Source organism: Triticum aestivum, chromosome 2A (genome assembly GCF_018294505.1).
Source record: "Triticum aestivum cultivar Chinese Spring chromosome 2A, IWGSC CS RefSeq v2.1, whole genome shotgun sequence".
In the NCBI taxonomy this organism is placed as follows: domain Eukaryota; kingdom Viridiplantae; phylum Streptophyta; class Magnoliopsida; order Poales; family Poaceae; genus Triticum; species Triticum aestivum.
This window is the reverse complement of record NC_057797.1, coordinates 780,499,540-780,520,582: the sequence shown is the minus strand read 5'-3', so window position 1 is coordinate 780,520,582 and position 21,043 is coordinate 780,499,540. Positions and strand designations below refer to the sequence as shown.

Sequence of the window (21,043 nt, the reverse complement as noted above, 5' to 3'; positions counted from 1 at the left end):
CGTACCAACGCGGACCGACTGCGGAAGCGATCACACAACGTAGAGGAAGTAGTCGTACGTCTTCCTGATCCGACCGATCCAAGCACCGTTACTCCGGCACCTCCGAGTTGTTAGCACACGTTCAGCTCGATGACGATCCTCGGGCTCCGATCCAGCAAAGCGTCGAGGAAGAGTTCCGTCAGCACGACGGCGTGGTGACGATCTTGATGTACTACCGACGCAGGGCTTCGCCTAAGCACTACAACGGTATGATCGAGGTGGAATTTGGTGGCAGGGGGCACCGCACACGGCTAAGGAACGATCTCAAGGATCAACTTGTGTGTCTAGAGGTGCCCCCTGCCCCCGTATATAAAGGATGAAGGGGGGAAGGCTGGCCGGCCAAGCTAGGAGGCGCAGGAGGAGTCCTACTCCTACCGGGAGTAGGACTCTCCCCCCCCCCCAATCCTATTCCTAATAGGATTCCCCAAAGGGGAAGAGAAAGAGAGAGGTGACCGGCCCCTCTCCTAGTCCTAATAGGACTAGGGAGAGGGGGGAGGCGCAGCCCTATGTGGGCTGCCCTCTCACCTTTCCACTAAGGCCCATGTTGGCCCATTTGGCTCCCGGGGGGTTCCGGTAACCCTCCCGGTAATCCGGTAAAATCTCGATTTCACCCGGAACACTTCCGATGTCCAAACATAGGCTTCCAATATATCAATCTTTACGTCTCGACCATTTCGAGACTCCTCGTCATGTCCGTGATCACATCCGGGACTCCGAACAACCTTTGGTACATCAAAATGCATAAACTCATAATAACTGTCATCGTAACGTTAAGCGTGCGGACCCTACGGTTCGAGAACAATGTAGACATGACCGAGACACGTCTCTGGTCAATAACCAATAGCGGGACTTGGATGCCCATATTGGCTCCTACATATTCTACGAAGATCTTTATCGGTCATACCGCATAACAACATACGTTGTTCCCTTTGTCATCGGTATGTTACTTGCCCGAGATTCGATCGTCGGTATCCAATACCTAGTTCAATCTCGTTACTGGCAAGTCTCTTTACTTGTTCCGTAATACATCATCTCACAACTAACATCTTAGTTATAATGCTTGCAAGGCTTATGTGATGTGTATTACCGAGAGGGCCCAGAGATACCTCTCCGACACTCGGAGTGACAAACCCTAATCTCGAAATACGCCAACCCAACATCTACCATTGGAGACACCTGTAATGCTCCTTTATAATCACCCAGTTACGTTGTGACGTTTGGTAGCACCCAAAGTGTTCCTCCGGCAAACGGGAGTTGCATAATCTCATAGTCATAGGAACATGTATAAGTCATGAAGAAAGCAATAGCAACATACTAAACGATCGGGTGCTAAGCTAATGGAATGGGTCATGTCAATCAGATCATTCAACTAATGATGTGACCTCGTTAATCAAATAACAACTCTTTTGTCCATGGTTAGGAAACATAACCATCTTTGATTAACGAGCTAGTCAAGTAGAGGCATACTAGTGACACTCTGTTTGTCTATGTATTCACACATGTATTATGTTTCCGGTTAATACAATTCTAGCATGAATAATAAACATTTATCATGATATAAGGAAATAAATAATAACTTTATTATTGCCTCTAGGGCATATTTCCTTCATGTAGTACTCCTTTATAATCACCCAGTTACGTTGTGACGTTTGGTAGTACCCAAAGTGTTCCTCCGGCAAACGGGAGTTGCATAATCTCATAGTCATAGGAACATGTATAAGTTATGAAGAAAGCAATAGCAACATACTAAATGATCGGGTGCTAAGCTAATGGAATGGGTCATGTCAATCAGATCATTCAACCAATGATGTGACCTTGTTAATCAAATAACAACTCTTTGTTCATGGTTAGGAAACTTAACCATCTTTGATTAACGAGCTAGTCTAGTAGAGGCATACTAGTGACACTAAGTTTGTCTATGTATTCACACATGTATTATGTTTCCGGTTAATACAATTTTAGCATGAATAATAAACATTTATCATGATATAAGGAAATAAATAATAACTTTATTATTGCCTCTAGGGCATATTTCCTTCAGTCTCCCACTTGCACTAGAGTCAATAATCTAGATCACATCACCATGTGATTAACATCGATAGTTCACATCATCATGTGATTAACACCCATAGTTCACATCGCCATGTGACCAATACCCAAAGGGTTTACTAGATTCAGTAATCTAGTTCACATCGCTATGTGATTAACACCCAAAGAGTACTAAGGTGTGATCATGTTTTGCTTGTGAGAGAATCTTAGTCAACGGGTCTGCCACATTCAGATCCACATGTATTTTAAATATTTCTATGTCAACAATGCTCTGCATGGAGCTACTCTAGCTAATTGCTCCCACTTTCAATTTGTATCTAGACCGAGACTTAGAGTCATCTAGATTAGTGTCAAAACTTGCATCGGCGTAACCCTTTACGACGAACCTTTTGTCACGTCCATAATCGAGAAACATATCCTTATTTCACTAAGGATAATTCTGACCGCTGTCCAGTGATCTACTCCTAGATCACTATTGTACTCCCTTGCCAAATCAGTGTAGGGTATACAATAGATCTGGTATACAGCATGACATACTTTATAGAACCTATGGCCAAGGCATAGGAAATGACTTTCATTCTCTTTCTATCTTCCGCCGTGGTCGGGCTTTGAGTCTTACTCAACTTCACACCTTGTAATACAGGCAAGAACTCTTTCTTTGATTGCTCCATTTTGAACTACTTCAAAATCTTGTCAAGGTATGTACTCATTGAAAAAAAACTTATCAAGCGTCTTGATCTATCTCTATAGATCTTGGAGCTCAATATGTAAGCAGCTTCACCGAGGTCTTTCTTTGAAAAAACTCCTTTCAAACACTCCTTTATGCTTTACAGAATAATTCTACATTATTTCCGATCAACAATATGTCATTCACATATACTTATCAGAAATGCTGTAGTGCTCCCACTCACTTTCTTGTAAATACAGGCTTCACCGCAAGTCTGTATAAAACTATATCCTTTGATCAACTTATCAAAGCGTATATTCCGACTCCGAGATGCTTGCACCAGTCCATAGATGGATCGCTGGAGCTTGCATATTTTGTTAGCACCTTTAGGATTGACAAAACCTTCTGGTTGCATCATATACAACTCTTCTTTAATAAATCCACTAAGGAATGCAGTTTTGTTTATCCATTTGCCAGATTTCATAAAATGCGACAATTGCTAACATGATTCGGACAGACTTAAGTATAGATACGAGTGAGAAACTCTCATCGTAGTCAACACCTTGAACTTGTCGAAAACCTTTTGCGACAATTCTAGCTTTGTAGATAGTAACACTAGTATCAGCGTCCGTCTTCCTCTTGAAGATCCATTTATTTTCTATGTCTTGCTGATCATCGGGCAAGTCAACCAAAGTCCACACTTTGTTCTCATACATGGATCCCATCTCAGATTTCATGGCCTCCAGCCATTTCTCGGAATTTGGGCTCATCATCGCTTCCTCATAGTTCGTAGGTTCGTCATGGTCAAGTAACATGACCTCCAGAACAGGATTACCGTACCACTCTGGTGCGGCTCTCACTCTGGTTTACCTACGAGATTCCGTAGTAACTTGATCTGAAGTTACATGATCATCATCATTAGCTTCCTCACTAATTGGTGTAGTAGTCACAGGAACAGATTTCTGTGATGAACTATTTTCCAATAAGGGAGCAGGTACAATTACCTTATCAAGTTTTCTACTTTCCTCCCACTCACTTCTTTCGAGAGAAACTCCTTCTCTAGAAATTATCCATTCTTAGCAACGAATGTCTTGCCTTCGGATCTGTGATAGAAGGTGTACCCAACTGTCTCCTTTGGGTATCCTATGAAGACATATTTCTCCGATTTGAGTTTGAGCTTATCGAGATGAAACTTTTTCACATAAGCATCGCAACTCCAAACTTTAAGAAACGACAGCTTAGGTTTCTTGCCAAACCATAGTTCACACGGTGTCGTTTCAACGGATTTAGATGGTGCCCTATTTAACGTGAGTGCAGCTATCTCTAATGCATAACCCCAAAACGATAGTGGTAGATCGGTAAGAGACATCATAGATCGCACTATATCTAATAAAGTACGGTTATGACGTTCGGACACACCATTACACTATGGTGTTCCATGTGGCGTGAGTAGTGAAACTATTTCACATTGTTTTTAACTGAAGGCCAAACTCGTAACTCAAATACTCTTCTCTATGATCAGATCATAGAAACTTTATTTTTCTTGTTACGATGATTTTTCACTTCACTCTGAAATTCTTTGAACTTTTCAAATGTTTCGGACTTATGTTTCATCAAGTAGATATACTCACATCTGCTCAAATCATCTGTGAAGATCAGAAAATAATGATACCTGTCACGAGCCTCAATATTCATCGGACCACATACATCAGTATGTATGATTTCCAACAAATCTGTTGCTCGCTCCATGTTTCCGAAGAACAGAGTCTTAGTCATCTTGCCCATGAGGCATGGTTCGCAAGCATCAACTGATTCATAATCAAGTGATTCCAAAAGCCCATCAGCATGGAGTTTCTTCATGTGCTTTACACCAATATGACTTAAACGGCAGTGCTACAAATAAGTTGCACTATCATTATTAACTTTGCATCTTTTGGTTTCAATATTATGATTATGTGTATCACTATGATCGAGATCCAACGAACTATTTTCATTGGGTGTGTAACCATATAAGGTTTTATTCATGTAAACAGAACAACAGTTTATTCTCTTACTTAAATGAATAACCGTATTACAATAAACATGATCAAATCATATTCATGCTCAACGCAAACACCAAATAACACTTATTTAGGTTCAACACTAATCCCGAAATTATGGGGAGTGTGCGATGATGATCATATCAATCTTGGAACCACTTCCAACACACATCGTCACTTCACCCTTAACTAGTCTCTGTTTATTCTGCAACTCCCATTTCGAGTTACTAATCTTAGCAATTGAACTAGTATCAAATACTGAGGGTTTGCTATAAACACTAGTAAAGTACACATCAATAACATGTATATTAAATATACTTATGTTCACTTTGCCATCCTTCTTATCCGCCAATCACTTGGGGTGCTTCCAGTGACCAGTCCCTTTGCAGTAGAAGCACTCAGTCTCAGGCTTAGGTCCAGACTTGGGCTTCTTCACTTGAGCAGCAACTTGCTTGCTGTTCTTTTTGAAGTTCCCCTTCTTCCCTCTGCCCTTTTCTTGAAACTAGTGGTCTTGTCTACCATCAACACTTGATGTTTTTCTTGATTTCTACCTTCATCGATTTCATCATCATGAAAAGCTCGGGAGTCGTTTTCGTCATCCCTTGCATACTATAGTTCATCACGAAGTTCTATTAACTTGGTCATGGTGACTAGAGAATTCTGTCAATCACTATCTTATCTGGAAGATTAACTCCCACTTGATTCAAGCGATTGTAGTACCCAGACAATCTGAGCACATGCTCACTAGTTGAGCGATTCTCCTCCATCTTTTAGCTATAGAACTTGTTGGAGACTTCATATCTCTCAACTCGGGTATTTGCTTGAAATATTAACTTCAACTCCTGGAACATCTCATATGGTCCATGACGTTCAAAACGTCTTTGAAGTCCCGATTCTAAGCCATTAAGCATGGTGCACTAAACTATCAAGTAGTCATCATATTGAGCTAGCCAAACGTTCATAACGTCTGCATCTGCTCCTGCAATAGGTCTGTCACCTAGCGGTGCATCAAGGACATAATTCTTCTGTGCAGCAATGAGGATAAACCTCAGATCACGGATCCAATCCGCATCATTGCTACTAACATCTTTCAACACAATTTTCTCTAGGAACATATCAAAAATAAACACAGGGAAGCAACAACGCGAGCTATTGATCTACAACATAATTTGCAAAATACTACCAGGACTAAGTTCATGATAAATTTAAGTTCAATTTAATCATATTACTTAAGAACTCCCACTTAGATAGACATCCCTCTAATCCTCTAAGTGATCACGTGGTCCAAATAAACTAAACCATAACCGATCATCACGTGAGATGGAGTAGTTTTCAATGGTGAACATCGTTTATGTTGATCATATCTACTATATGATTCACGCTCGACCTTTCGGTCTCTGTGTTCCGAGGCCATATCTGCATATGCTAGGCTCGTCAAGTTTAACCTGAGTATTCTGCGTGTGCAAAACTGGCTTGCACCCGTTGTAGATGGACGTAGAGCTTATCACACCCGATCATCACGTGGTGTCTGGGCACGACGAACTTTGGCAACGGTGCATACTCAGGGAGAACACTTCTTGATAATTTAGTGAGAGATCATCTTATAATGCTACCGTCAATCAAAGCAAGATAAGATGCATAAAAGATAAACATCACATGCAATCAAAATATGTGACATGATATGGCCATCATCATCTTGTGCCTTTGATCTCCATCTCCAAAGCATCGTCATGATTTCCATCATCACCGGCATGACACCATGATCTCCATCATCTTGATCTATATCAATATGTCGTCACATGGTCGTCTCGCCAACTATTGCTCTTGCAACTATTGCTATCGCATAGCGATAAAGTAAATCAATTATTTGGCGCTTGCATCTTATGCAATAAAGAGACAACCATAAGGCTTTTGCCAGTTGCCGATAACTTCAACAAAACATGATCATCTCATACAACAACTTATATCTCATCACGTTTTGACCATATCACATCACAACATGCCCTGCAAAAACAAGTTAGACGTCCTCTACTTTGTTGTTGCAAGTTTTACGTGGCTGCTACGGGCTTAAGCAAGAACCAATCTTACCTACGCATCAAAACCACAACGATAGTTTGTCAAATAGACTCCGTTTTAACCTTCGCAAGGACCGGGCGTAGCCACACTCGGTTCAACTAAAGTTGGAGAAACTGTCACCCGCAAGCCACCTATGTGCAAAGCACGTCGGGAGAACCGGTCTCGCGTAAGCGTACGCGTAATGTCGGTCCGGGCTGCTTCATCCAACAATACCGCCGAACCAAAGTATGACATGTTGGTAGGCAGTATGACTTATATCGCCCACAACTCACTTGTGTTCTACTCGTGCATACAACATCAAACCATAAAACCTGGCTCTGATACCACTGTTGGGGAACGTAGTAATTTCAAAAATTTCCTACGCCACGCAAGATCATGGTGATGCATAGCAACGAGGGGGAGAGTCTGATCTACGTACCCTTGTAGATCACAACGGAAGCGTTGACATAACATAGAGGAAGTAGTCGTACGTCTTCTTCCCGATCCGACCGATCCAAGCACTGTTACTCCGGCACCTCCGAGTTCTTAGCACGCGTACAGCTCGATGACGATCCCCGGGCTCCGATCCAGCAAAGCTTCGGGGAGGAGTTCCGTCAGCACGACGGCGTGATGACGATCTTGATGTTCTACCGATGCAGGGCTTCGCCTAAGCACTACAACGATATGATCGAGGTGGAATATGATGGCAGGGGGCACCGCACACGGCTAAGGAACGATCACGTGGATCAACTTGTGTGTCTAGAGATGCCCCCTGCCCCCGTATATAAAGGAGCAAGGGGGAGGAGGCCGGCCATAGGAGAGGCGCGCCAGGTGTGGAGTCCTACTAGGACTCCAAGTCCTAGTAGGAGTCCACCAAGAGGGGAGGAAGGGAGAAGGAAGTGGAGGAGTAGGAAAGGTGGCCGGCCCCCTTTTCCCTAGTCCAATTCGGACTAGAGGGGAGGGGGGCGCAGCAGCCTTTTTCCTCTTCCCACTAAAGCCCATCAAGGCCCATTACTTCTCCCGTAACTACCCGGTACTCCGAAAAATACCCGAATCACTCGGAACCTTTCCGATGTCCGAATATAGTCATCCAATATATCGATCTTTACGTTTTGACCATTTCGAGACTCCTCGTCATGTCCCCGATCTCATCCGGGACTCTGAACTCCTTCGGTACATAAAAACTCATAAACTCATAATATAACTGTCATCGAAACCTTAAGCGTGCGGACCCTACGGTTCGAGAACAATGTAGACATGACCGAGACACGTCTCCGGTCAATAACCAATAGCGGGACCTGGATGCCCATATTGGCTCCTATATATTCTACGAAGATCTTTTATCAGTCAGACCGCATAACAACATACGTTGTTCCCTTTTTGTCATCGGTATGTTACTTGCCCGAGATTCGATCGTCGGTATCCAATACCTAGTTCAATCTCGTTACCGGAAAGTCTCTTTACTCGTTCCGTAATACATCATCCCACAACTAACATATTAGTTGCAGTGCTTGCAAGGCTTATGTGATGTGCATTACCGAGAGGGCCCAGAGATACCTCTCCGACAATCGGAGTGACAAATCCTAATCTCGAAATACGCCAACCCAACATCTACCTTTGGAGACACCTGTAGTACTACTTTATAATCACCCAGTTACGTTGTGACGTTTGGTAGTACCCAAAGTGTTCCTCCGGCAAACAGGAGTTGCATAATCTCATAGTCATAGGAACATGTATAAGTTATGAAGAAAGCAATAGCAACATACTAAACGATCGGGTGCTAAGCTAATGGAATGGGTCATGTCAATCAGATCATTCAACCAATGATGTGACCTTGTTAATCAAATAACAACTCTTTGTTCATGGTTAGGAAACTTAACCATCTTTGATTAACGAGCTAGTCTAGTAGAGGCATAATAGTGACACTAAGTTTGTCTATGTATTCACACATGTATTATGTTTCCGGTTAATACAATTTTAGCATGAATAATAAACATTTATCATGATATAAGGAAATAAATAATAACTTTATTATTGCCTCTAGGGCATATTTCCTTCAATTGCAGCAGTGTTTAATTGTGCGTTCAAAAGAAGTTAACATATACTCCCTCCGTTCCTAGATATAGGGTGTATAGTTTTTGGCACAGAAATTAAAGAACGCACGTGGAATGAAAATTTTACAAGTTTTGGGCGAGATTACACCTGACTAATTGACACGAGGAAATAGAGGAGCTTGCCCGATATAAGGAAATGTAATCAAATCCCTACAAAAATTATCCAAATGAGTGGTGCAATGCAATACACCTTATATTTCAGACTTTTTCTCAAAAATCTATACACCTTATATCAAGGAACGGAGGGAGTATTATGTAAGAGTTAAAGAAAACCCGGATCCTGGCCGACTTTACTGTAAGGATGTGCCTAGGTTTCAGTCGACTGTGATTTAACCAAGTCTCAGTCAAGTGACATAACATGCAAGAGAAAAAAAAGAAAAACTAAAAAGAAAATCTTACACTGATCTAAATGCAAGATCTCATGGATATAGTATTGGTCGAGACTTAACGAAGACTCAATCAACTGAGACTTAGCAAAACTGTTAAAAGGTAGGTATTTTGTCAAGACTATGCACGGGGTGCATGGCTCATGAAACGGCGAGTGCTAGTTGGTAGAGAGGGTTCATCCCTTTTAATTTGTAGGAGAAGAAGTACATGCACGAGGGAGCGCGCGGCCGGACCAAACAAACGTACAAACGTATGCCCATCCCATCCCAGAGAAAAGAAAACGTAAGTTGCGGGCATGTGATAGACAGACGACGGGGCCGTGAGGATCATGGACTGCCCAAAAAGTTTGCATTTGCATCTTCCTCCTTCCTTCCTTGCCTAAAAACGGAAAGAAGAAGGATCGACCGGCACTCTGCACAGCCGACCCAACCGTCGCTTCTTCACATGCATTCCTCTTGTCATCTACTCCGCTCCAGTCCAGTCCAGTACTCATCTTCTTCATAACAGAGCGACTGATATGAGCCAGCGAGCACTCTCTCTGAGTCTGAGTTACCGTGCGTGCGGTGCGGGACTTGGATTCCTCGCCGCACGCCATGGCGACCGCGAGCACCGACCCCTCGTCGACGCCCGCGGCTTCGTCCCCGTCATCCTCGACCACAACAACTCCACCTAGAAGGTCTGCTTCCGCCGCTACTGCCTCCTCGACCACGTCGTTGCCTACGCACGCGCGAGTCCTCACCACGTCGTTGCCGACGATGACACCGAGTGGCGCGCCATCGACCTCCTCGTCCTCCAGTGGTTCCGCGCCATCATCTCGCAGGGCATCCGCGGCCTCGTCGCCCGTGAGCGTGAGGCCTGGACGGCCATCTGCGGCCTCTTCCACGACAACCACCTGGAGCAGGCCTGTGCTTGCTTGCTACCCAAAGCGTATCTATCTAGTCAGATACTACTACGTGCCTACCTACACAGATACCACACAACAACAACAATAATAATAATCTCCAAAGCAGACACACATCTCACGACCGAACCACATATTTCATCATCAGGTAACTTCTGTCGGTGCCAAAACTTCATTTACGACGATGGTAAAGAATAGAATTCAACGCGACTGACAGCTAGGAAATCTTCTGCAGGTACATGGACTGTTGACTCTCACATATGCATATGCAGACAGAGAGGGTTATGGCAGCAGGATACAACTGCAGGTCCATGACCATGTATACCCACCTAAACAGCCAAAACATTTACCAGGAGGACAACAACATCTTGTTGATGAGCAGCTAACCACGGCAACACACAGCATGTCTGACTATGAACAACAACCAACAACATTACACTCCACTCCTTTTGGCTTCACTTCTCACATCACATCACATCACATCAGATTGAACCAGGTGGTGGTGGTGGCCCTGCATGCACAATTAAACACAGCAAAGTACAGCAGTCAGTGCCTCAGCCTTCCCATTCCCGCATGTAACTATTCATGCAAGGGGATTGCTTAGAGGGGTGCTTGCTTGTAAAAATAATACCCGTCCTGTTTTCGGTTAAGCACCGCTGCTGGTTTCTATAGCAGACAAGAGGTGCTTAGTAAGTACTCGGCTGCGCTATGCAAATAAGGACCGGTGGCGCTTATGAAAAAACCAACCGCTTCGGTTTTACAAGCAATTTGCACCATTGTACAAGAATTCCTACACCGGATAATCATCACTACGTAAAAAGGACACATGGATGCAACAACAGACCCAGGACGAAACAATCTTCTACTATCCTCTGATTATATCCACGCATTACCGAATAAATACTACCAATTTGTTTTTCTTTAAGCGGATTTTAATGATGTCACAAGCGAAACAATCATAGCAGTACTTGTGTTTTAAGGGAAAAAAAGCAAAGCACGTTAGCCCCCTCTTGTGTTTCAGGTATGAACCGAGGTGTGAAATTCAGCGAGAAAAAAAAGAAAGGCCCTTGTAAAGTCTTTAAAGAGAGAGTCGACGAACCTCTAGGCGCACCACCGCCTTCATTGGGGCCCATCTGCGGTCCAAACATCTGCATCACAGCTCTCAGAGCCTCAGCAGCCTGCTCTGGGCTCACCATGCTCTCCCCAATATTTATGTGGATGCCAGCGTCTGTCTGGGCACCTGGTTCACTGTGCCCTCCTCCATGTCCGCCTGAAGCCTGCTGTGCATGGTTTGCTTCGGTGCCTGAGCCCATGAAGGGAAAAGCTGGAGGGACTCCAGCGCTGGCTGGGAAAGGAGCTGATGGGGTATGGGTGCCTGGATTCCCGGACGGTGGTCCTTGGGCATTCCCATTGACGCTTGCATGACCAAAGAAGTCGTTCAGATTTATATTTACGGAGTGCGGAGGTGGCTGTTGCCCATTACCAGACCCACGGTTCATCATATTGAAGAATTCAGGAGGAGGTGGAGCACTTCCAGGAGGGAATACTGTGAAAGGAGCACCACTGCTCGCCTGGCCACCAAACCATGAATGAGGTCCATGTGTGTTCTACAAACAAGGAGATGGATTACTCGGTGATTTTGAGAAGTCCAAGTGAAGAAATTAAATCATACACACGTAGCCAAACAATATCAACATTCTATACATATTAACATATCATGGAGGTTCCAAGTAGGAGCCCTGATCGTGCACATTGTTATAAGAAAAACAACGGTCCTGATTTGTTAAGCCAATGGGATATATTTCATAGTTCATTTCAAAAAGCACATGTAGATTTCTGATTACAGTACCTGTCCTGGTGCAGTTTGCTGTTCAGCCAGCTTCCTTTTGGTGGCCTAAAGTTTTCGATGCAGAGGAAAATAAAAGTTCAATAGTGATTAGTGCTAACAAAAGGAAAACAAACTCTATCCAGATCCCTGCTGGAAAAGAGAAGAGAAGAACACAAGTCTACCTCAATATTCAGTCGAACATTTTCATTGCCAGGCTCAAGTTCAGAGGCTGCAGGAAGAACAGAGTTGAGCACAAGATGAAAACAATTATTACAGCTAAATATTACAATCACTGTCACTGGAATGTGAAGAGAATATACCCAATAAATAAACCAGAGTTTACACAGTACTGAATGCAAGCCACCATCAGATAACATGGCACGAAAAGTAAATATCTGTTCGACTTGATTGGTTGTATGGTAACACTATAAATGTATAAAATTAGAGTCACATCAATCTAGTAGGTTGTGGGACAACAGGTCATAAGAGAATGATCTACATAAAATACAAAAAAAATACTGTACTTAGGTTAGGTTGGATACTAGTGAAGTTAAAAGTTAGGAGAAGGCTCAATGTTTGAGCCCAAAATTCAAATAAACAATTCTTACCAAAAGAACTAGTTAACACTTAATACACAACTGTACCAATAAGGACTTCCATATGCATCTCATAATGTAATACGTAGCATTATACATCACTATTTCAACAAAATCAACTAAAAGTTTCTACTCTGCCCACCTTTCAAGTATCCCTTGTGTAAAGCATCATGAAAATTCCCCATTGCAAAATAAGCAGATCCAAGTCGGCTATATGCTTTGCTGTAGTTCGGATCAATTTCAATTGACTTCAGGCAGTCCTCAACAGCTTCATTGCACATATTAAGAAGCGTATATGCAGCAGCCCTGAAAGAAGCATGTACTTTTCATGTTACATGAAAGCATGAATAGAATAAATGATCTTGTGAACAGCAATCAAGAGTACTTGTTATAAGGGTTCATAACACCGCTACCGGAACAAGAATTAGCATAAAGTTCACTCTGGCAACCAGAGACGAAGCCAGGGAAAAAATGGCCAGTGTTCATTCTTCTAAATAGACCGGGGTCACTGCACATGTGTAACAGTACTTTGTCACTACAGAATAGTAGTACAAAATCGTTGGTAATCATTTCACACCATAAATGATTTATGCTAGCTTTACCCCTGCTGGCATAAGAAATCAGCCAGTATCTAAGGGAGATCATTCATTCCATTTCATGAATTCTGAAGTGCCAAGCTTGTTTTCCTAAGCACTCTATAATCTCTAATATCAGATTTCCAGGAGTTTTCTGGTGAAACAGCCCAAGAGATGTAAAGTTTGTAACCAGCTGTAGCTTGGTTTGAAGTGGTTTTCAGAACTCTTAGGGTGTGTTTGGTTCAGGTCATCAAGTGGAATGTAGTACCAGCAGCCAAGATTAGGAATCAATAAGAGACTCATCACCACATCGCAGGCTATATAAGCAGTAGGAATAAGAGTGCAGGAGCAGGAATTTGGGGGCAATGTAGCAATATGCATTTAAACTAGTTTATGCTGACAGGCAGAGTTGATGCTTATAAAGAAGCACTATTAGATACTTGACTAATTAAGCCATTCAAAAATTCCATTACACGTTACTAATGAAAGATCCACTTTTAAAGTTCCACCCATTCTGATCATCATCTCTGAAATTACTCGGCGAAGTTCAACTTGGTACGAGATTTCACAATTAGATCCAACAAGCTGCAATTACACATTCATGAGCTACGCGTTTACTAAAACAGTCATCCGAAATTCCAGTAAATTAATGCATACCTGTTACAATAGTAAATGGCATTTTTTCGGCTCAATGCAATGGCACCGGTGTACAGCTCTACAGCTTTTAGGTGTTGTTTTGATCTCATGAAGTCATTGCCTGATGAACAAATATGGAGTTAGCTACTAAAACTCTGCACATCCGCAGAAATAACATAATGCACATAGAAGGCCTGAACTGCAAAGCTCTTTATGACAAAAGAAAAAATAAAGATTTCTAAGTCATGCTATGCGCCTATGCTGTAAATTTGCTCCACAAACTAATGAACGGACAAAAAAGATTGTGACACCAAAACTTACATATGAAACAACCAAGGATTCTAGCTAAGTACCTTTTGATTTAAAGAATTCTGCAAGGTCTACTAAGCTTGCCACTTTTCTTCCCGACTTGCGCACCTCCTAAACAGAGATAAACTATACTTTATCACTAACACAATGTAAATAATGAAGTGGAAAAGTAATAGTCTTCCCTTAGGCCTGAAGATGCTAGACAAGCAAATAACAAAAACAACACATCATACCAGTAATGCATCATCGAAGAATTGTGATGCTTTTGAAAGTTGATCAGGATCCTCAGCACCAGCTGGTGATGTCTTGAAGAAATTTATTTCATCAAGCGCGGCAAAGAATTTTGCAAACAGCTCATCTCCTGCATGATCTGACAAAAAAATTAAATGCCCTGAGACAAACTCATTCTTTCTACATCCCTCATTAGGAGATAATGACCCCGAGACCCTACAAATGGAATCAAGTAGCACAATGGCAGCAAAGATTTACAAAAACTTGAAAGTTTCCGACAATGTATGGACAACTTGTTATGGATGGTCTACAGTTTAAGCCATAGTCATACCTAGGTCAAAGGTTTCTTCCGCTTGGCCTTCACTCTGATGAGAAGATGCAGAGAATATATCAAAAGCTCATATCTTATGAAGGGTATTTCCGGAAGAAAATAGTAAAAACTGAGCAAATAAAGCATAATGAATATATCTAATTGATGCGCAATGGCATGCCAATTGAAGAAAAAGGCATGCATTGATATGTATTAATATGAAAAGGATAGGTGATGATGGGAGATATATATATATATATCATATAACATGAAAATCGTGTGACAAATGAGAGGGGACATACATTTGATGTTGTACATTTATTTGACTCTTCTTGGATACTGGGAGTACTTGCACTGCAGGAAGGTTTGTTTGACACTGATCGTGACACGGGATCTGGTCTTGCCCTATCTTGTTCATTAGCTTGCAGAGAAGTAAAGAGTTCAAGTAGAAGTCCTGGCTGTATCCTCTCGCTAGTTGATGATGAGTTGATGCTAAAAAGGGACTCCAGGCAATCCTTAGCGACTTCAAGAGCTTCAGGGTCAGCCCCAGGAGCTAACTCAACTGCATTCCATATATGCTTCCAATGTCACAAGGATCGATGGTAAATAAACATATATAAAAGGAAAACATAGAGTAGTAATGTGCCTCAGCTATGACCCTTTTCTTTCTCTGTGTGCAAGTTATGTTATCAACAAATTTGCCTCTTCTGATTAAAAAAAAATCAGCTGGTGGTTTGTTCACTTTTTTCTCGGAAAACAGTAAGGGAGTTCCCTGCTGAAACATATTAATAGATAAAACAAATTTACTATTGTAACAGACTGCAAGGCTTCATTGTCATAAGAAGCCTACACAATCTGGAAACTAAAATAACCAAAACCTAAAACTGAAACCAGCAACCAAAATAAGAACGCTAGAAGAACAAAAAGTGCACAAGAATGCCTTTATTCATCCTAAATAAACTCAATATCTCAGCCAATTAGACAAAGCATCAGCGAACTGTTGAAGCCCCACGGTATTGCACCTAGAACTCTAAGTTAAACCGAAGGAGAAAAGGGCCCAAACCCTGTCAACGACCCGTAGGGCCCGTCCCCACCGTCACCCGCTCCCAGGAACAGGCCAGCGCAACAGCAACTAACAGGGAGCCAGCGAGGGGCCTTTTTTTTGGTTCCACAAATCATTGGAGCCACCTGGGTTCGAGCCCTGGCTGGCAGCTCCTTCACTCGGGAGCCAACCGTTACGCTATACGAGAGTTTGCGCCTCTTCTAATTACAACTGTAGCAAGAAGCCAACAAATCTAGCTGGTAGCTTTTGCCAAATTCCATGCGATTTTAATGAAATCTGACTTTTTCGTCTAGAGACAGAAAAAAGAAACAAGAAATACATACTGATTGCAGTAATGATTTTAACACCATATATTTTTAATGAGAAAAAAAGAGGTACGCAGTTGTATACGATGCATCCACCATCTATCGCACCAGCTATATATAAACGTGTTAAAACTAATCCTATACCCTGTGAATATGATAAACTTCTATTAGTTTCATGTTTGGCAAGTCGGCATAAGATCAATAACCCCCTTAAATTTTCAAAGTATAAGGCCATACCCCCATTAGGGCTCCACGAATCCAGATTTTAGGCGGTTTGCCAAGCATAGTATGACCTTGCGACAATTGTTGACCATGAAAGGCTTTCTGCAAGTCAGCGGGTTGTGGCTCGATTTTCTAACTCGTATTTGCTCACCCATAACCACCATTTAAGATCCATATCCCTTTTCACCGATTGAAAGCCACAAATGCGAAAAGGCACAGAGCAACACGACACAATGACATCGCTAGCCTGCACAAGTGACAAGTAAATGTATCACGAGGACCGTGACCGCAGATTCCATTTTCAGCCAGATCCATGGTATGGCCTCATAACACGGTACCACGTGCCCGATAAGGCAAATAGACGGAGATTAACAAGTGGCATGTGCACATGAACCGTCTAACCAGCCAGCGTCCCCTCGGCAAGCCTCCGCTTCCTAAAGAAACCTATAATTGCCACTTTGAGCAATGCAATCTGGCCATACGCATGAATACCAGCGGTATCACACCAAACAGAGCCCAATTCCAACATCGTGAATTCTAGTCAGTTAAACTGCCTGACAAAGGTCGCGGGATCCGAAATCGAGCCAGGCTACCTAGTCGGCGTGGCTACCTGAACCCTAGCATATCAGAATCGCTTGGCCTGGCCGGCGCAGGCGATCCGATTCCCTCCCGCTCAGGAAGCAAGCCACGCATCAATCTACCAGCGCGGGGAGCTAATCGAAACGACGGCGCGAGCTCCGGCAGCGGCGGGCAAAGGTAGAGGGGGGCGGGGAACCGGGTCCGGGAGGGGGGAGGGGGGGCGGTGGCGGTGCTGACCGGAGTTGAGGAAGTCGAGGAAGGAGAGGACGATGCGGCGCGAGACGGGGGAGTCCGACCGGGTCATGTTCCCCATTCCCCCGCCGGGTCGGGCCGGAGCGGGCGGCGGCGGAGGCGGCGGGCGATGGCGACGGACGCGCGCAGTGGAGCGGAGAAGTCAGATTTTTTTTTTTTGAGCGGAGAAGTCAGATGGCTGACGGGGAGACGGGGACGGGAAGGCAGTTAGATTCGGGAGCTGGGCCGAGGACGGCGCAGACTGGACTGGGCTTTCGGTGACCCGTCCAGCGCAGCCCAACGTTCGCCCAAGTGTGCATCTCCAAGTGGATCGTCACAAGATTCTCAAAAACCAAAAAAGTTTCTAAAAAAAAGTGGATCGTCACACGGGCGAAATCACTAACACTGCGTTTGGATGTCTCCATTGGAGCCCAGGAAATGGATTTGGTAATCATCTGGGGTCAATACGGATGTTTGGCTGGACACTGAATTCGTATTGGAAATGAAAGAGCAATTTAGGCCCGTTTTCGCTCCGTGAAAATCTTCCTCCCACGTTTCGGAGGGGTGGCGCTCCGAATTGGCCCGATTTCGCTGTCTCCCGCAAAACTTACCGCTTCAGCCCACCAAAGAGAAATAGAAGGCAGCGAAGGGGAGCGGGAGGGGCGAACTCGAGCGCTGACCTAGGTCGTGGCGGCGGCGACCTAGCAGCAGGTGGCGGCGGCGACCACCACGGCGGCAGGCGGCGGCGCAGGCCCGCCCCTCCCCTCTTCCCCACCCCATTTCCCGTCGCCCCTCGCCATCTCCCGTCGGCCTGTGCTGCACCCCGCCATGGAGGTCGACGGCGGCCCAGGACCGGCGCGCCCCGTCGTCAGCTCCGCCCTTCTGGCCACGTGTGGCCGTCGTCCTTGCCTATCGTTGCCGGGCTCAAGTCCTCCTTTCTCCATGAGCTGCAGCTCCTCCTGTACAACACTCCACCATTATGCACGAGCTACTCCTCTTTTTGTGCAGCCACAACACTGCTCCACCATGGATCCATGGCTACGGCCTAGATCTTTTTGTCAAACCCCTCCAAATCCTGAAAATCCCTCTGTCTTTGCACCATTTTTAATTTTTTTCAGTTTTGTCTACTGTGCAGATCAAGGAAGTTTTATTGATTCCGCTTTTTCTGATGTATTTCTAGAATATTTATTTATTTTCATTGCTATATATTCATTCGTATTCAGATTACATTTTTGAGTCATGTAGGGCAAGGTATAACCTGGTAAGGTAATGTAGCTATGCAATTTCAAAGTTTGTCATCCAAACATGATTTGGTATTAAAATCTCAGAGGCATTTCAAGGGCCAATTCACTGGACAACCAAACAGGTGAATTCGTATTCGTGCCATTTCAGTTTCCTCACTGATTTGGAATTCAGACCAATACAATACGGAGCTCCCCAATGGAGACATCCAAACGAAGCATAACTGAGGATGAGGCACTCCCACCTCCCTAGATTGTACAAGGGGCGTGTTGTATGTTTTTTCATAAGAAAATGGACGAAAAAACCAAATTGGGAGCACATTTTTTCTTTTCTGGAAGCCGTTTCTGAGAAGCACGACCGTGCCTCTCGCGACCGAAAAGAAGAAACGAAAAAGGCAAAAAAAGGCCATGCCTCTCGCGAAAGCAAAACCATGGCTCTCACAGAAGAAAAAAAATGTGAAAACGCATTTTTCGTTTCCTGTGCCTTTTGCAGAAACAAAATCATGTCTCTCATGGAAGCAATACCATGCCTCTCACGGAATCAAAAAACGTGTTAAACAAATTTAAAATTCTTTTTGTCGAAAAGTTAAGAAAGACAGCTGAAAAACCAAAAAGTTAAAAAAGAAAAGAAAAAAACACATATAACAAAACCGAAAAGGCATGCGAAAAAATAAAAATAAAAAAACAGGAGGGAGCACCCAAGGCGCAACATGTGACGGCGGCTGAGAGCGCATCAAGTTGCGAGGCTCCCGAAGGAGAACTCGTCAACTAATTGCTCCCTCGCACGGACATTCATCAAATGTCTGCAGTGTCTCAAATAGATAAATCAAATGTCTGTGGTCCGAGGACAGCAGGCCATGAAGCCTATTTGCATAACATATCAGCTAGATTGAGCCCCCCCTAAAAAAAGCCAAATTGAGCTCGATCCATATAGAATTTACTTTGTGTTGTATACATACTTATAAAAAAATTATGGTCACCTAAAATGCAAATAATTATTGTCTCTTTAACTAAAAAGATAATAAAAAGTTGAAATAGAAAACACAAAATTGCAATGTGATATCAACTCAAATTCTACTTGGTTGAATTCTTACCAAATTTTGTCTTACTGCAACACAAAAAAAAAGGAATTTACTTATGAGAGATTTGACTGGATTGGAAGTTATCTTTGAAATGTAGTGAAAGTGATTTTTTAGGAAAATTCCAATTGTTCTAAAAAAAATCTCAGATAAAACACAGAATTTTGGTGTGATATCGACTCAAATTCTAAGTGGTTGAATTTTGTACCAAATTATATCTGATTGCACCAAAAAAGCGAAACCATTTCTCAGAGATTTGAGTGGGATTGGAAGTAATCTTTGGAATGTAGCAAAAGTGAATTGTTAGGAAAAAATTGGGTTGTTCTAGAAAAAGTAAAAACCTCCCATCCTCCAAAAATTAATTAAAAAATATCTGAAACAAATACTGTAATGAAAGAGAACATATTGCCCACAACACAAAAGCAAAAAAAAGTGATGGCACGATATAGAAGATTAAAAACAAAATCCCATGCAACTAAAGCAAACCTAATTGAAAGAAATAGGATATAGAAGATAAAATTGAGAAAAAAAGCTTCAGTATCAAGGATAGATTACATAGGCGAATGCATCATGAGCTTAATATACTAGTGCACAATTTTGTGGGTGTTTGATCTATAGTGTATAGACGATTATTATGCTAAGTAAAAGTATATAGCGAGATTGACAATATTATTATGCTAAGTAAAAAACTAAATGAAGAATATTACAACACCAAAATGTAAATCTTTCTCAACATGTTACAGTAAAATGAACGAAGTGTTATAGAAGTGGTTGATTAGGAGCAAAAATAAAAATCAAAGTTTTTGTATAAAAAATATAGTGCCTATGCCTAAAATGCTTTTCACATAATCGATCATACGCACATGGTTTAATTAAGGAAGTGGTATGAATCATGATTCGTGACCAAATATAGTTGTGTACAATACTACAAGTATTTGAGCTATAAGTTCTAGATGATTATTTTGTTAATTCATATTATAACGATATTATAATTTGAATTGAATTCGAACAGTGAACAATGCCTTCTAGACCAACAATTAAGGAACTAGGTTTGCTCATAGTAACATTACATGATAGCATGTTTTCTACAATTAATCAAACAAGTCAAACAAACCATTAAGCTTATTCTTATGGGAAATCTTCCAAAATTCAACACATCCCCTTTCTTTCTTTATGTGTTACCTCTCTAATCAAGTAACCCTAATATACTCACAAATTTGAATTGTGTCTACTTAGAAATTAATGTGTTTTATACATGAATTTCATATGTGTCGGACAATATTGCTATGATAAAAAAAATGTGGACAGCGAGCGAGAGAGAATATTTATCAATTTTTAGTAACTATACCAATAATTGCATTTCCTTAGATGATCAAACTATACAGGAAAATGTATGATGAGCATACATGAAAATACCTTGTGGGATGGTATATTGGTATTGCACAAATAAAAAAACACAAGTGCATACAACCAATATGTGTGTAGAAGATAGCATTTAGTGTTTAGTTTTAGTTTTTGATGGAAGATAGACACGAATGGATGATAAAAAAAATCGAGTGGAAGCTAAAGTAGTATGCGGGCTAATAC

The 21,043-nt window shown here is 42.5% G+C and overlaps 1 protein-coding gene across 2 annotated transcripts; it reads right to left on the bottom strand.

Annotated features, from left to right (window-relative positions):
- Positions 1-10,371: 10,371 nt before the first annotated feature.
- Positions 10,372-17,332, bottom strand: LOC123191199 (small glutamine-rich tetratricopeptide repeat-containing protein). Of its 2 annotated transcripts, none has more exons than XM_044603991.1 (11): positions 17,143-17,332; positions 15,039-15,298; positions 14,758-14,791; positions 14,429-14,565; positions 14,240-14,306; positions 13,908-14,007; positions 12,818-12,981; positions 12,262-12,308; positions 12,101-12,145; positions 11,351-11,858; positions 10,372-10,762 (listed from the first exon to the last, which is right to left on the bottom strand). In XM_044603991.1, the coding sequence occupies exons 1-11, from the start codon at positions 17,216-17,218 to the stop codon at positions 10,734-10,736; spliced, it is 1,467 nt and encodes a 488-aa protein (XP_044459926.1). In that variant the 5' UTR covers positions 17,219-17,332; the 3' UTR covers positions 10,372-10,733. The 2 variants fall into 2 exon arrangements, with proteins under 2 accessions (XP_044459926.1, XP_044459928.1); XM_044603993.1 differs by having other exon boundaries at positions 14,429-14,556.
- Positions 17,333-21,043: the final 3,711 nt, after the last annotated feature.

Coding starts and splice junctions, on each gene's coding strand:
- LOC123191199 (XM_044603991.1), bottom strand. CDS start 17,218: ATGGGGAACATGACCCGGTCGGACTCCCCCGTCTCGCGCCGCATCGTC. Junction 12,146..12,261: donor ATGTTCGACTGAATATTGAG/GTAGACTTGTGT, acceptor CGAAAACTTTAG/GCCACCAAAAGGAAGCTGGC. Junction 11,859..12,100: donor AGCAAACTGCACCAGGACAG/GTACTGTAATCA, acceptor CCTTGTTTGTAG/AACACACATGGACCTCATTC.